The 16,859-nt window shown below is 38.8% G+C and overlaps 1 protein-coding gene across 1 annotated transcript; it reads left to right on the forward strand.

Moving 5' to 3' along the window:
- Nucleotides 1-711: 711 nt before the first annotated feature.
- On the forward strand, nucleotides 712-15,833 carry LOC148410196 (primary amine oxidase, liver isozyme-like). Its single transcript, XM_088438107.1, has 5 exons — nucleotides 712-2,295; nucleotides 7,859-7,977; nucleotides 10,172-10,338; nucleotides 10,925-11,057; nucleotides 12,387-15,833. Exons 1-5 carry the CDS (start codon nucleotides 744-746, stop codon nucleotides 12,669-12,671), a joined length of 2,256 nt encoding a protein of 751 aa, XP_088294233.1. The 5' UTR covers nucleotides 712-743; the 3' UTR covers nucleotides 12,672-15,833.
- Nucleotides 15,834-16,859: the final 1,026 nt, after the last annotated feature.

Below are 16,859 nucleotides of genomic sequence, written 5' to 3' on the forward strand. Positions count from 1 at the left end.
TTCATGGCAAATAGAGGTCGCAACGTTCACACCCACAAATGTGCAAATTAGCTATTTTAAAACATATTGCTCAACTTCCAGCCCAACACACGTTTTAGTTTACTGAAGCTATCAGCGTTACAGATTGATTTTAGTATATGGTAACCTTTTTATAACAATAATAATCATCATTTTTATTGTTATCAATATGAATTGATCATTCAAAATATGTATTATAGATTTATAATCATAAATAACCAACCAATTATCATTTTTTTAATAGTTATGGTTATTTATGTCATAAATTTCATTTATATTAATGCAATAAATCAATTAATCAATTGTTTACTGATATAAATAAAAAAAGTACTCACTGTAGAGTTGATGTAGTTTTCTTTACTGCACTAATATTCAATCATAAATTCAATCTTATTAGGGATATAGTTGTTTTAGGGATAATGTAAAGAAAACTAACTCCGCAAATACTAACATTTCTTGATAGTGTAAATAGTTGGTGAGTGTTATCAAAGAATGGAGCTGGCCATATGTTTCTCGTGGGCCATTTGCCCACCCCTTAGTTATGAGGATAAACACTGTGCTCCTCCTTTTCCTTTGCCTGGAGTGCTATGTTACTGGATCCCCACAAATGAGAAGGCACGGTTTAAAACAGAAGGGGAGGGGCTCACACAATCTTCTCACCATTCGACTCTTTTCCCATCTCATGACATGCTCTCCTTCCATTGTCTCCAATTGGACACAGCAAGATGAACTCCCTGGCGAAATGGGCTCTCTTTTTGTTCGTGCTCGTTTCTCTTCTTTTGAATATAATTTTGATTGGGATATATTCCAGCCGGGTGCCCAAATGTGCCACTCAGCGCACACATCCTCTGAAGGGGAAACATGACGAGCGCAGCCGCGTGTTTGCAGATCTCACTCAGAAAGAATACTTGCAAGTCCAACGGTACATGCTGAAACAGAAGGACTTGTCTATATCAACCAGGCAGCTCTCCAAACCCTCTGAAAACTTTTTGTTCTTAATAGACCTTTCTTTGCCCAGGAAAGTGGACGTTTTGTCCTACTTAGATGGGGTCGCTCCCAAGCCAGTGCGCGAAGCTACTGTGGTGGTCTTCTTCGGTTCCAGGGGCCACATTAAAGAGTATGTAGTGGGGCCTCTTCCTGACCCCACATACCACCATGATGTCACCAAGAAAAAGTACAAGATGGAGCTGCCTATCAACTCACGCACGGTCACCATTGGAGAGTACGAATTGTTGTTAAATTTTCTGCAACAAGAATTGTTCTCCAAGCTGCCGGACCTCATGAAAGAGAGTTTTGGAGCCAACAAAAAACTACTCCCATTTGAGCAAATGCCCCGCGGAGTGCGATCAGGTGACAGAAAAACCTGGGTGTCTTTGTTCAGAGACATGAGCGGTATGTATATCCACCCGGTAGGTTTCGAGGTACTCGTCAATCATGGGAGTGTAAACGAATCTCAATGGAAAGTGGAGAAACTTCTGTATAACGGTCAGTATTTCGATACGGTGGAAGAACTTCAACAGAAATATGCTGCCGGATCTGTTAAAAGAATCATTTATAAGCAGACAGATGATTACGGTTCTCTGAAGCCCAAAAACAAGCCTCTGCAGCTGAGTCCACTGCAATACTACACAGAAGGAAAACGCTTTAGCGTCAGTGGGAATCACGTGCTCTACCTGGACTGGAGCTTTGCTTTTGGCTTGAGTTCCCTGACTGGCATGCGGGTCTTTGACGTGCGCTTCAAGGGAGAGCGCATTGCATATGAGCTGAGTGTACAGGAAGCCATGTCGGTGTACGGGTCGGTGACGCCTGGAATGATCGTCACAAAGTTTTTGGATTCCAGTATTGGAATAGGTCGGTTCGCACACGAACTTGTCCGTGGCACAGATTGCCCCCATGAAGCCACCTATGTTGACACATACCGCTACATTGACGTAAACTCACCCATTAGATTCAGGAATTCAATTTGTATTTTTGAGCACAACTTTGGTCAGCCTCTGAGGAGACACTTTGCGGACTTTTTTAGCAATAGTTACGGAGGGATGGTGAACAGTGCTCTGGTGTTCAGAACAATCACTGCAATAGGAAATTACGATTACATGTGGGATTTCATCTTCTACCAAAGTGGAGCTGTTGAAACCAAGGTGCATGCTACAGGATACATCTCATCATCGTATCTGGTGGATGGCAGTTTGAAACATGGACACCAAGTGGCAGAAAATGTTCTGGGGAATATTCACACACACTTTATCAACTTCAAGGTGGATCTGGATCTGTTGGGTAAGTTTGAATAATCGTTTCAAGTTTGGGGTAAATGTCTTTATAATTTGATTTTTTTTTTTTAATCAATCACACAGACAAAAGTGAAACAAACAATGAACAGCCAGATGTTTTTTTTAGGCACTCTAACAGCTCCTGGTAAATGAGGACACATGTGCTTTCTTTGCCCAGGAAAGTGGACGTTTTGTCCTACTTAGATGGGGTCGCTCCCAAGCCAGTGCGCGAAGCTACTGTGGTGGTCTATAATAGAATATAAAAGAATATAAAAGATAAATTGAATTTTGATTTATTTGGTTCTGTTCGAGTGACATCAATAAAGTTTTTTCAAGGGAGCTTCTACTTGGTACAGTGTATAGGTTCCTCATGACATTTCTCAAACTCTGTAGAAGCTGCCATGTGGTTTCCTGGTATTTTAAAGCCATTATGTTCATTGCCAGGTTGTAAAAAAGATGCATGCAGCCTGCCTGTAAGGGAATTCTGGGTCTGGGACCAGGTTGTCCCAGCGTCCCTGTTCTAATGAATACTAAAAAGCAAAGGCTTTTTGAAGTTGGCTGCTCCTTTCCAACTAATGTCATCAAGCAAATCGTACAGGTTCTGTCATGTCTCATCATACGTGGTAGTGATTAAAAAAAGAACAGTAAGGTATTAATAAACAAAAATAAAAGATGAATAAAGAACAAATAAAATGTTTTCGTGAATGTAATACATTCATGATCATGTTTGTCCATTCTATTCTGTGCAATATGTGCAACACATTTAAGTGACCATTGGGGCATTCCTAGTGACCTTGCGACAATTGCTTCATAAAGGGTTCTTTACAAAGTCTGGATGTGAAAAAAAAAAAAGTGGACTGTCACATCTGTTTTCGTTTTACTAAATGTTTGTAGCAGGAGCTGACTACTTTGTGGTTCCTGATTAAGACAACAAGAAGTAAAACGATTGCTCAAGTAATTCAAGTACTTCAATAAAAGTCAGGCACAGCAACAGTTTTTCAAGCAAAGAATTATATTAACATGCTGTCAATACAGTGTGGTAAATTTCAAAATAGAATCTTCCCAAATAATGCATATAGTGTCTATTAATGCCACAGAACTCTTAGCAGCGTAAGCTGACATATCTGCTGATTTGACCCAACTGGAGCCTGGCTATTAACGAGCCCTTTTTATATTCCTAAACCCTCTAAATGAATATTATTAAATTATAAAAAATTGATAAAAATGGCTACAAATACATAATAGAATTACATTAGTGCATAATAATAATTATATATATATATATATATATATATATATATATATATCATGTAAAAAAATAACAAAAAAACACTCATTAATCCATTAAATTGATCATATTAATTATAGTATTTGACAATATGAATGCAGTTCACTTTTTTTAAGTTGAGATGGTGCTCACATGTTGGCGTTGAGAGCAGAAAGAGACATTAAATTCGTTCAATTTTACTTTACATTTCCAGTGATCCAAGAATCATTCACAAGTCCACAGGAGCAATAGTATCTATTTTTTGGATTACTTTGAGCATGTGAGTTTACTTTAGTGTAGTTTGGGGTCATGCGTGGTGCTTCCTTTGTGATGTCTTTGCTAAAAGGCTAACGGCGTGCTAACAACGCGAACGTCAACGCAACAGGCCTAAGTGGTATGTTACATATGTGCTTTTATATGAACATGAACAATGTCAGCCGTAGCTAATGTCAATTTTATGTTCGTTATTTCTATGACGTAAATTGTTAGTGGGAAGTGTGAATGAAACGTGTAAAGATAAAAAGCGGAAGACAACAGTAAACATCAATGCAAAAAACTATTTCCGCATTTGAGAGCAAGCGGGCATACTAATACATTTTAAAAATGCATCATAAACTGTAACAAATATGATAGACATCACAAGTTGTGATAACGTATTACATTATAGTTATGTTCTCATGTGTGCTATGTGTCTCATCGTCTCATATTATATGCCAACAATGTCGCCTTTCCTATCTTGAATTTTCTCGTTACTAGAGAGAATATTTTTTCGCCGAGGCGTTTCGTAAGCTGGATTTTTCGTAATGAGGGGTTCGTAAGTAGAGGTACCACTGCACTTGTTTTTTCAATAGAATTTTCAGTAACATATCTTAATACCAAAATATTTAACATATATTTATCTTTATTTGGCATATCTTAAAAACAACAAACAACAAACCAAGCTGTGGCCCGAGACACCACAAATGGTACCTAATAAAAGCTTTGAACTCTCGAAACCTCTCATAGTTGTGAAAGATGGCCCAGTGATAGCCCCCACAACACCCCAACAGTTGGCTGAAATACCTCAATGAAGAATGGTCCTTTGGTGGGCTGTATTTGGTTTCCCCATTGTGGGCTGCATAACGCACATACCTGAGCCAAATTGTACAACCATATTTGTTCCTACTCTGGACCTAAGCTGGACCAGACAATTTTCAGACCTGGCTCCTAATACAAGCCTTAATTCAACCTTAATTAAGTCACTTTATTCACGAGCCTTGTTTGGATGAAATTAGTTGAAAAAGCCACAAACAAGTAGGAGTACAAACATTCTCAGACCATGTGAACCTATGGAGATAAATTTGGTGCAAAAGTAACTCAAACAGTGGTCATTTGTACTTGTACAAAGGAAATTGAATTGGTTTTTAAAAGGGACCGGAGTTCAAACCCACCTGGCTCTGGCCTTCCTGTGTGGAGTTTGCATCTTCTCCAAGAGCCCGCGTGGGTTCTCTCCGGACACTTCGGTTTCCTCCCACACTCCAAAAACATGCATGGCAGGTGTATTGGACATACTTAATTGTCCTTAGGTGTGATTGGGTGTGTGAATGGTCGTTCATCTCTGTGAGCCATGCAATTGGCTGGCAACCAGTTCAGAGTGTACGCCACCTACTACCCAAAAAAAGCTGGGATAGGCACCAGTAAGCCTGCGACCCTTGAAAACGGACTCTAGAAAATGGACGGTTAGATGGATGTCCTTCAAGGCTCTTAGGTTTACATTACCTACTCAAATAACAATGATACCGTCTTCCATAATAGTGGTTGAAACAGTATGCTATTGTGAATGTTAATAAAGACTAGAGTAGCAGTTGTGGTTCATATGTTTTCTGGGGGAAAAATAAAAACATGCATTCCTTTCAAATCAAAACTTAATGAATGTTTAAAAAAAATCACTTTAATGTCACCATTTGTCATTCCATCTTGAAAGCAGACTGGAATAAATCAATTTTTGTACATCTAACCATTGAATCATACATTTTCATCATCAATCAAATCATTCTGAATTGAAAATCAATTCTAAATTGAATTGTAGACCCAAATATTAGAATCGAATCAAATTGTGAGCCGGTCAAAGATTCCCAGTCAGGTGTCGCCGGAGAAGCGGAAGAAGGTAGTGGACACCAAAAAATGCGGAAAGGCTGGGAGGCGGTGATTAAAAAAAAATGAAGGTTTGATATACAACTGAGGAAGGAGCAACTGAAACGAAACAATTCAAAGTAACAACAAAAATCAAAACAAACAATCTCATGGGAAACAGAGACAGGTAGGCAGAGGATATTCTGTGGATACTCAGACAGGTAGATAGGGAAACAACAGGGGACTAAAATAGACTCACACAAAATTAGGAGAACGTGAAACAGTTGGACTGACTGGCACCTGATTGGTTGACACACGGTGGGTGGGAGGGGGATGGGTAAACATACACAGGTGGGGACAATCACTCAAACAAGAACACTACAAAGAGACAAACCCGAGGGGAACAGAAACATGAATTTAACATAAACAAGAGCGCACAAAACCAGAAAAATAACAAACCCCCATGCAAACATGACAGATTACACATGTTAAAAGTCACACTAGGAAAAGGTTAAACCTTTGGCAGTTTATTAAAAACATGTCTGCTTAACTGAGATAACTGCTGTAATTTCTTTAACTATGCCATTGTTTGTTTTGTGAATCAAGTTTGCCCATTTAAAGTGAGATAAAGCAGTCTAAGGTTTAGCATTTTTATGTGTTTTTTTAGCGCACATATTAAGGTCTGAACAACAATAAATGCTTTAAATTGAATAATAAAAAACAAACAAACTGAAATTCGGTTTTATGTGAACAGAAAACCATGCTGTCTATGGCAATCACATGAGAGTGTGCATACTTTATTTCTCAGAGGACAAGTTGACCTCGCTCATAAGGTTATGGAGGGGGAGTGGGTGGGGTGGAAAGGAGACAAAAGCAAGGCAATGTGCACATATTGTCACGTTCTGCCTGATTTTCGTTCTGCTATGGGTTTAGTTGAGTTTTTGGGTTGTTTAGCCATTTAGTTTGAATAGTTTCTTCCCCGCGTCTGCCTCGCCTCCCTGTCTATTAGTTTGATAAATTAGTTAGATTTCGTCCACTTGTCGCCAGTGTGTTCCTGCCCTTGCGTGTCATCCAATCAGCTACCCCTGCCTCTTGTTCTTTCCCAGCTGTTTCGCGTTGGTTGTAATTAGCCTTGTGTATTTAAATTGCAGCCTTATCACTGTTAGTCGTCGGATTGTTGTTATGGTCACCCTTACGTCCTCGCGCCCTCGGCCACAGTGCACTCCGGTTCATCGATTGCGCTTCCCCGTAAGTTTAGTTTTGTGTTTTCTCGTTCCTTTTGTACTTTGCCCAGTTTTTGTCTGTTTTTGTTCCTGCCATCTTTTGTTCATTAAAACGATATTTTTGAGCACATCCCCTCCTGGCTTCCTTGCTCCTCGGTCCATCCTCCCGCACACTCGTATTCAACTCGCCATGCCCCGTCGTGACACATATCAAATAAATAAATACAATGAAGGAAAATGCCCCAATCAAAATGTGTGGGTGTATTGTACATCTTTGAATGTTTTGATCCCTCCTCCATGTTGTCACTCTTTCACATGTCACACATTTATCTACTATTACGATGACACAACAAGACGCGATGAATATGTCTGGGAAATACAAATTTCCACTTTTATTTATTCAGTCTCCCTGCGCATTAATGCAAGAAAGCATATGTTGGAGGGACTTAAGTCTTGCTGTAGTGACGTTCCTAACAGAGAAAGAAAAAGATCAATACAAAACTGTGTTTAACTATTGAAACGTATTTTCTTGATGTGGCCAAATGCATTTTATATGTAACATCCATAAAACTTTCTAGTCACCACTAGGCCACACTAAATGGCAAATAATGCTTTAATTGACATAAATCTTAAATCAAATTTCCCATTGCAATAATTTGACATTTAATCCACACATGCACGCATAGCAACATTAAAACAAACAAACTTTGGCAGATGGTGCCTCAGGATTTACTTGTAAACCTGATGGAAAAGTTTTTTTAGGATTGAAGCCAAACAACCATTTTTGCCCAATTTCATATACTGGGATGTGAAACTTCCTTGGATTGTAAAGTGTTCAAATCCCAGCCGATGTCCGCACCAGCTATTGGAATTAAGTGTAGAATCAGAATACATCAATACTGTTTATCATTTTTAATTTTCTGAGACATAAGCCTGGTTGTGTTCATATTTTACATCTATTTCTCTAGGAGGGAAGAATGTGTTCCAAACCAAGGATATGGAGTTTGTGAATGTGACATTACCATGGATGCCTGACCGCTACGCTATGGTTCCACAGCTGGTAGAGAACCAACTTAAAACAGAAAAGGTAAACCTTAAACATCATGGATGAGATTTTTTTAAGGGATGGACTACATTAAACCCCAATATCGTAAATACAGGTGGGTACAAAAAATTGAATGTTGAAAAAGTGAACTTTTCAACAATTTGTTTCAGTACTTGAGTTACTATATTAGTTCAGCGCACATAGAGTGAAATCTTTCTAATCTTTATTGATTTTTGTTATAATTATAGCAGAAAGTTACAAAAATAAAGAATCCAGTATTTTTATGAAATTACAGTATTTCATGTGATCAACTATAAAGGATCTTAAACACAGCAATGTTGGTCTTTTGAAAGGTGTACTAAAAATTGCATTGATGAAGGACGGGAGGCACGGAGGCGATCAGCCTTTGGCACAGTTCAGGTGCTATTTTAGCCCAAGTTAGTTTGGGACTTCAGACCATCTGCTTTGATACTGGCCTTCAGATCATCTGAATTTTGCGGTTCCTTTTCTTTCATTTTCCACTTGACGATATCCTTTACATTTTCAATGGGATTCAAATCAGGTCAGTCAGGCTAATCAAATACTCTTACGTAATGGCTAACAAATCAGGTATTGGTGGTGTTTGTATTGTGGGAAGGTGCCAAATAAAATTATTGTTCAACTAAGGGTTTGCTATGAGGATGGAAGTTTATATTTGCTGACCCTGAGCAATGGAAAAGTTCTGTCTCTTTATTCAGTACAGTAAGATCAAAGTAGGGTGGGCGGAGGTGGGGTGGGAAGTAGGCAGATGTCACCAAATGTCACCATACAGACTATAGACAAATGGGGAAGCAGAGGTTTTATCCATGTGAAAAGCTAACCTATATGATTAAACACTATTGGGTTTGACCTGGGGCCTTTTACCATATTTGGGCTCAAGCCAGGGCTTCATCAGACCCAGAATGAAGAGTGAACTGCTATTATTTTCTATTGTATTCTGAATTAGCTTGATTTTACTCCTCACCAAACAGCTCGCTGATAACTGGAAACATTAAGTGCTTTTTTTGACAGCTGCATTGACTGTGGGAGGCATAGCAATAAATGACATGGCTCCCCAAAACATTACTGACTATACAAACTGCACACTAGAGTTTAGTCAGGTTGACTTTTGTGCTTTAAAATTTTGCTCCAAAAACTACAGTGGCCCTGAAGTGCAAATCACACAAACAAAAAAAGTAAGCAAACAAAACAAAACAAACACCTTACAAGAGAGCACACAAGAAAAAGGAAGCACAAAATTAAAAAAAAAGCACACCAATAGTTGTTCAGAATAGTGGTTCAATATTTTGTTTCAGAAAGTGGGCAGCACGACGGCGCAAATGGTCAGCAAAATATAAAAAAGAAGCACATTAAAAAAAAACATGCAAGAAAATAAAGCACACATGAAAAAAAGGAAACAAGAAAAATGACACATGCAAGAAAAAAGCAATAAGAAAAATGACACATGCAAGAGAAAAGAAGCACAAAAGAAAAGTTGATAGGAAAAAACACAAGAAAAAAGACAAACAAGAAAGGGCACATGCAAGAAAAAAGAAACAAACAAGAAAATTAACATACGCAAGAAAAAAGTTATGTTAGTGTCTTATCTTGATTGTTCTTTTTTCTTGTGCGTCTTTTTCTTGCCTGTCTTATTTCTTGTTTGCTTCTTTTTCTTACTTGTCTTTTTGTTTGCTTCTTTTTTCTTGTGTGCATCTTTTTTCTTGTTTGCTTCTTTTTTGGCATGTCTTTTTTATTGTTTGCTTCTTTTTCTTGCATGTGTCTTTTTTCTTGTTTGCTTCTTTGTTCTTGCATGCTTTTTTTTTTCTTACATGTTTTTAATGTGCTTCTTTTTTATATTTTACTGACAAGTCGCACTGTCGTGCTGCCCACTTTCTGATACAAACTATTGGATTAAATGCATGACCCTCAATATTTCACCTGTATTAGTTATGGACCTTAATACGCAGAATTAAAGAATAAAACCGCTAAATTGTTGCTAAATATTATAGGTTCATGTATATTTACTACATTTTTTCCTACACTCAGAAATCATTTTTAGGAACCTATAACCTTGGCAAAATAATAATAATAATAATACTTATATTTATATAGCGCCTTTCACAAAACCCAAGGTGCTTTACAAAGCACGTAAAAAGTAAAAAGTACCACCCAAATCAAAACATTAATGTCTGATGGACTAATGGGGTCACATTTGCAGGAAGCTGCTCTGCGTCACGGGACAAAAACTCCTCGCTACCTGCACATTGCAAGCAACAAAACCAATGCCTGGGGTCATCAACGTTCCTATAGACTCCAAGTAATAAGCTTCACTGGAGACCATCTCCCAGAGAGTGAGTCAGAGGAACGAGCCATGTCATGGGCCAGGTGAGACCAAACAACTTCAAAATCTTTACATTTGCAAATTGAAAATTATATTGTCAGGAACAAAAAACAGTTATAAGCTGTGGCACATTATGTTTTTCATGATGTGGTTAAAAAATGTTAAAAAGATATATACAGTATGTATTTTTTGTTCCGCTTGCAGCATTAGATATGCTTGCATAATTATGTAATTGATTGTTGAATATTTCAGGGGTGTTTCTACCTCTAGAGTAATGATCAAAACATCTGTTTTCACATTCCCTCTTTATTAAACAGTCACATAAACATGACATTTTCTTCCGAGAGTCTCAATGTAATACAATAGTAAAGTTATTGTTACATAGTGACCTCATAGATGCTGGACCTAAATTGAGCTCTTGGCCTGAACTCAAATGAGTGCTTCCATTTTTAACTTGAGAAACTGTTGCCTCACTTCAGTGGCAGAAAGTAAATATTGATCATTTGGGATTACATCTCTTATTGTGGAGTCATTCCCTTCTGACACCAAATGCATGTTGTTAGAGGTTCCGTCTGTCTTTCCCAATTCTTGCTCACCTGTTGCTGGGATCCTTTTCTGCTCTGTTGCCAGGTACAAAGTCGCCATCACTAAGTATAAGGACTCAGAGCAGACCAGCAGCAGTTTGTACAATCAAAACAACATGTGGACCCCGGCAGTTGACTTCAGCATGTTCATTGAAGACAATGAAAGCATCGAAAATGAGGTGACTCCTAAAAAACTAATAGAAAGACTAAGCTAAGACCAGCTAAGGCGGGTGTTGTTTACCGGCGGTTCCGGATTAGCATGCGACTCTTTCATCCTTATGTTGCGGCTCTGCATGGCTTGTGAAAATACATAATGTTTGTTTTCGACCAACTACAGCGATTTATTTGAAATGCAGTAAATGGTTTGCTTGATTGGGCAATAGGGCGACACCTAGGACGTGTTTGGAACAAGGGAACACGAAAAGTGACACGCAACAGCCAAAGTATAACGGGAAATGGAAATATAATGCGGCTTTTCATATTAAAAGAGCCCATTTCAAAACAAGACATAGGTCAACATCACAAATTAAAAAACTGCTGAATTCTGCTGCTGTAAGTAACTCTTCTAGCTTAATTTGCTCCTGCCGTCCTGCTTGTCCCATTAACCTAATAATACATCTAATATATATTGTAGATTGTAGTGATTGGAGAGGGCGAGGGAGAGGGAGAGAGAGAGACATGCATGTATAGATGTATAGATATATTAGTGGTGGGTAATGGTCTTAAAAGTGTAAGTGAAAACTGAACTGAAAAAAAATATATATATATAAATAAAAAAATGTATTTCAAGCATGCCCTTGACTGTGTTAATATGTCCCCAGCAGTTAGGAATACTCTTTCAGGTGGCACTGATGTGGCAGAAATACAGAGATAGCACTTTGCTACACGTGCCTCTTATTGCGCACCACTTCCTACACTCCTTTTCTTCAACCATAAACAAAACAGATCTGTGACATCACTCGCATCGGTGAAAAGAATATGACCAAAACCTAGGAGAAATGTATTGTTATGATTCATTATATACAGTAAAACTGCAAGATAAAATCACTTCTGTACAGTTTTTTTCTTCAAATTATGAAAATTACTTCACTTACAAAGGAAACAAAAACGAAATAAAACAAAGCAAAATTTGATCCTTGAGAAGTAGTAAAAGACTGATATTATTGACCTTCTGGGGAACACAAACAGGAGCTTACCAAGGACAGTTTGAACAGGTGAAGGAAGCCAGAGATATGACTACAATGCCTGAAAGGAAGAAAATGTTATCTTTGTATCATCAAGTTTTCTTTTTCTGTTGCTTGCCCTCCTCCTCTGCCATCACTGTTGCTTTGGTAAATTGCCTCTCTCAAAACATAATGTAAAAACATATATATATATATATATATATATATATATATATATATATATATATAACCAGGTCAAAATGGCTCTTTTAGTGTTAAAGATTGCCAACTGACCCAAGGCATTTAGTGTGGCGTTCTGCCTAACTGTTTGAATGTTTATTATAGGATCTGGTTGCTTGGGTGACCACCGGTTTCCTTCATATTCCGCATGCTGAGGATATCCCCAACACAGTAACTGTGGGCAATGGTGGCGGCGTCTTGCTGCGACCCCATAACTACTTTGATGAGGACCCTTCCATTCACTCTTCTGATGGGGTGCACTTCGTTCCGGGCAGTGAAGAAAGCTGTGAAAACAACAGGATGGGCTGCCTAGCTCAAGAGACCTGCAGCCCCGTGCTGGAACCCTTCACATACAATGGTTTTGCTGGAGTAATGCAATTCGAGGACTGAGCAGACAAGACTTATTTGCACTATTAAAGGGCCTGTATAATGCAAATTGAACTTTTTGGAGCTTAAGAATGCTATTTACTCACCAAAAAACTTCCCACAAAGTGATGTGTTCCAGAGATTCACCAATCTCTGTGCATTCCTGCACTCTCAGTACTAGTCCCGCCCCAATCAGAGCAAACATCAGGGTCCTCACTTTGATAAGTCATTCGTACTGCCTCTGGACTGTCCACGCAGACTAAACTCATGCCTACTTTCTCCTAGCAGTAAATGGTACACAATGACGACGTCATGAAAGGGGCGTGGCAGCCACACTCAGAGAGGAGGGGTTTAAAGGAGCCAGGGGTTTGGGTACAAATATAACTGCTTAAATAACTACTAATATGCAAAAAGTGATACATAATTATAAACAAGCTGATAATTAAGTGTGGAATGTTTTAAATAGCATGGTATAGGCCCTTTAAAGATGCAACAGACATTTATGGGGTTATTGCTGACTTTCTTGTGCAAAGTAAAAACAAAGCAAAATATAATACAAACACACAACAACCTTTTTGCTCACGGATGAAGTTCTGTTTTGTTTGTTATTTCTCATATTCTTTTGATTTTAAAACATACACATGTAAAAAGATTTTACAAGGCAAGTAGTATCTGTATTTTCTAAATATGCATAAATGGAATCCAGTGTCGTTATAAAAGAAGTTACAGTCCATGCAAAAAGACGACAAAAGTAAGAGCAGTTACACTTATTTTGAGCTAAACCTGGTCATAATGTGAAGAGCTTTTGTGAGTATACAATACACTGAATGTTACACATGCCATTAGATTTCCTGCATAATTTTATGTTATGTTTTCTCTGGGTACTCAGCAGGCCTCATAACGGGCATGTTCAGCTGTTCCCACCTAAGAACTGAAGCCCCAGCCCACCAGGGAACCTAAAGATAGTTAAGCGATAGAAAATGAATGCATGATTTATACCACTAATGCTAAGCATGAATGGATCACCTGTATGCCTGGTCCGTTTTGTGTTGGATATACACACACACACACATACACACACACATTGCTTGTATGACTGTAATTAGGCTCATCATTATATTTCCTTGTTCATTACCACCATCATGTGTTTAAAAATGAAGGTAAACTTGGGTTCTACAACTGTAATACTGTAGTACTGGCTAGACCAGAGGTCTGTAACCTGCTGCTCCTGTTTTATCCTTATGTTGCGGCTCACCGTGGTTTAGGAAAATGTTTGGTTCAGATCGACTACGTGGATGGCGTAACATTTCAATTGCAGTAGACCCAATCAGTTTTGGGAAGGTAAAAACAGGAAACAGAAATATCGTGCGGCCTTCCAGATTAAAAGCTCACATTTTCAAAGTAAGGTATAATTGAACATTAAAAACCAACGTGCTTAAAGAATTCTTAACACAAAATAAATGTCATCTTAATGGCCCTGCAGGTGAGCAAGGATGGATTCAAACGTTGGATCAGTCTGCTAGTTCAAGAAGGAAACAATCTTGGTAACCATGAACACCACAAAAAGATCGATGAGAATCTGTGCTTCTAGCCTGCTTTTGAAGAGACTATAATTTTAATCCTGACTGCAAACAAAATCAATGTTGCTGCATTTGAGAAAGGTGGTATGTCAGTCTTTTCCAATTTCTGAGAACACCTGTTTGAACAGGGTTTTTAGTACCGAGCGGTGGCAATCTGATGTCCCTCCATGATAGCGACCCATATGGAGAGACAGGCTGTGAACGACACAAATTCTTCCGTCTATGTTTGTTATGAAATGGACTGAGTTCTTCTCAATACCAATGTGATTGGTACAAAATGTGTGAAGATAATGATATGCCATTATTTGCATAATGTTATTGGGTGAACATATGAAATGTTTTGGAAATAAAAATACTTCTTTTAATGACGCCCCAGACAACGTGACAGACTAGGCAAGATGTTGAATGGTGCCCCTCTTTGTTGATTTAAATATGCTTCCAGAGGAGCTGTAAGACATCTCAGCTTCTCAAGCTTCAAATTATAGAGGACCTCTCTGACCCAACTGGCATGTGAAGTGGGTTGGGAAAACTTCCAATGTATCAGGATTAACCTGCGACCCAAAGGAGTCGAGAAAGCCAAGACTCGTACAGCGATTCGTGGCAATCCCGCACCTAGGGAGATACCAAAAATTGCGGATAGGGGAATTGGAGGAATAACATAGCCATAGGCACGACTCAGCGTATCAAATATAGATGTCCAAAATTGCACCAGTTTGGAGCATAACCAGAACATATTGACATGGTTTGCAGGGAAGAGGTTGCATCTGCCGCACGTCTTCTTTACAGATAGATACATTTTTGACAGCCGAGTATTATTATAGTGAACCCTACACACTACCTTGCATTGAATAAGTCTATGCATGCACAAATAGAGGACGAATGGACAAGAGACAAAGCCAGATCCCACTTGATATTGAGACTATGCTCCCACACACTCTTAATAGCTGTCATAGATGACAAGAATGAAAGCCAGATAGTTTTGCACAAACCAGAGACACATCCCTTAGCTACGGGGTCCACTGAAAGAAGGGTGTCCAACAAAGTTTCGGGTGGACGATTTGGAAAATGAGGAAAAGGTTTTTTAACGAAATTCCTGACCTGAAAAAAACGTAAGAAGTTGTCATGTCCCAGCTCACTTGTCTGTGTTTTGAATTTAGGCAGAGCTCTCCTGCAGCAACGAGGGGGCGGGGCTGACGGCCGCGCACCTGTGGCGCACTCCCCATCCAGGGCTTTTTAAGGCCAGCAACCACAGGAGAGCACTGCCAGGTTATACCTTTGCCAAGCTCATCAGCAGCCCCGTGAAGTCCCAGCGGTCCCGTTTCGTGTTTACCAGCCTTGTGCATATTTTGGTTTGTAATTTGTTCCCCTAGATGTTTTTTTCGTTCACACGTTTGTTTGTTTTTTTTTTTGTTGTTGTGCTTTGTTGCAGTTGCTCTCCTGTGGTCCCGCTCCCTCGATTGCCTCGCGCTCCCGTTTTGGACTTGATTCAGACACGTTTTGTCTCGCTTTGTTTTGTACTTTGTAATTTAGTTTGTACTTTGTCGTTTCCCCTTTTTGTTCCTCACTCCACGAGCACCTTTTGTGAAATAAACTGACTTGAGCCAAACACCTGTGTGTCTGGTTGGGGTCCTCCTCAGATTTATCCTACCCACAAGTGAGAGGGGGAGTGCCAACTAGCGGCTAAAGACCCCCTCAGTATTGCCAATGAGAGGACTGAAATTGCTGTGATACATTTGAAAGAAAGGAGGAGATGTGAATACCCAAATAACGAAAACCATTGTTCGACCACTTAAAAGGTGACACGGAAGGCAACATTTCTTTGGCAGAACTATTGATGGGTAGCATCTCACTCTTCTGATAATTGATCTTATAATAGCTGCCATATTCTTTTAACATGTTAAAAATTGTGGTGACATGGTATTCTAAAAAAAATCCCCAAGGATTATTCAAGGCCATCTTTCACTTAACCCTCCCCGATCCGAAAACAAGTTGATACGAATTGCGGAGGTCTAGCTTAGTGAAAACATAGCCACATGTAATAACAAGAATACCAGGTACATAAAAGGCAATGGGTACTTGCTTTTAACTGCAAAGTCATTCAGCACTATTCCACATATGGGCATCATGGCTTGTCTTTTTTTAATCAGTACCAAAAAAAAAAAAACGATCCCATAGGAGAGGACAAAAGATGAATGACACACAGTAAATCTTTGGTTTAGGTAAATTCAACCCTGTTACAATGTCAATACAGTAATCCCTCGTTTATCGCGGGGGTTACGTTCCAAAAATAGCACGCGCCAAGTGAAATCCGTGACGTAGTCAGCTTTATTTTTTTTTTTTTATTATTTTACAATGCAATACTGAACTGTAGAATAAAACCAAAAATCAAAACCAGTTTTAAAGCCCAAAATTAGTAATTAAATAATAAGTAAGTAATTAGTAATAGGTAATTAGTAAATATAGTAATACAAGGTTGGAAACATTGTCACTCGCGTATTTCACAGTACCAACTGTGCCTCTTTGTCCTGACTCCACAAATTGTTATGGGTAGTTGTTGGTGGTCTTTCTTTTTCTGAGCAAGAAGATTTTTATAAATGGATAAGCCTGGACATCGAATTAAAGTATAGCCTCT

This window comes from Hippichthys cyanospilos, chromosome 16 (assembly GCF_059441005.1).
Source record: "Hippichthys cyanospilos isolate Australia breed blue-spotted pipefish chromosome 16, RoL_Hcya_1.0, whole genome shotgun sequence".
Lineage (NCBI taxonomy): Eukaryota > Metazoa > Chordata > Actinopteri > Syngnathiformes > Syngnathidae > Hippichthys > Hippichthys cyanospilos.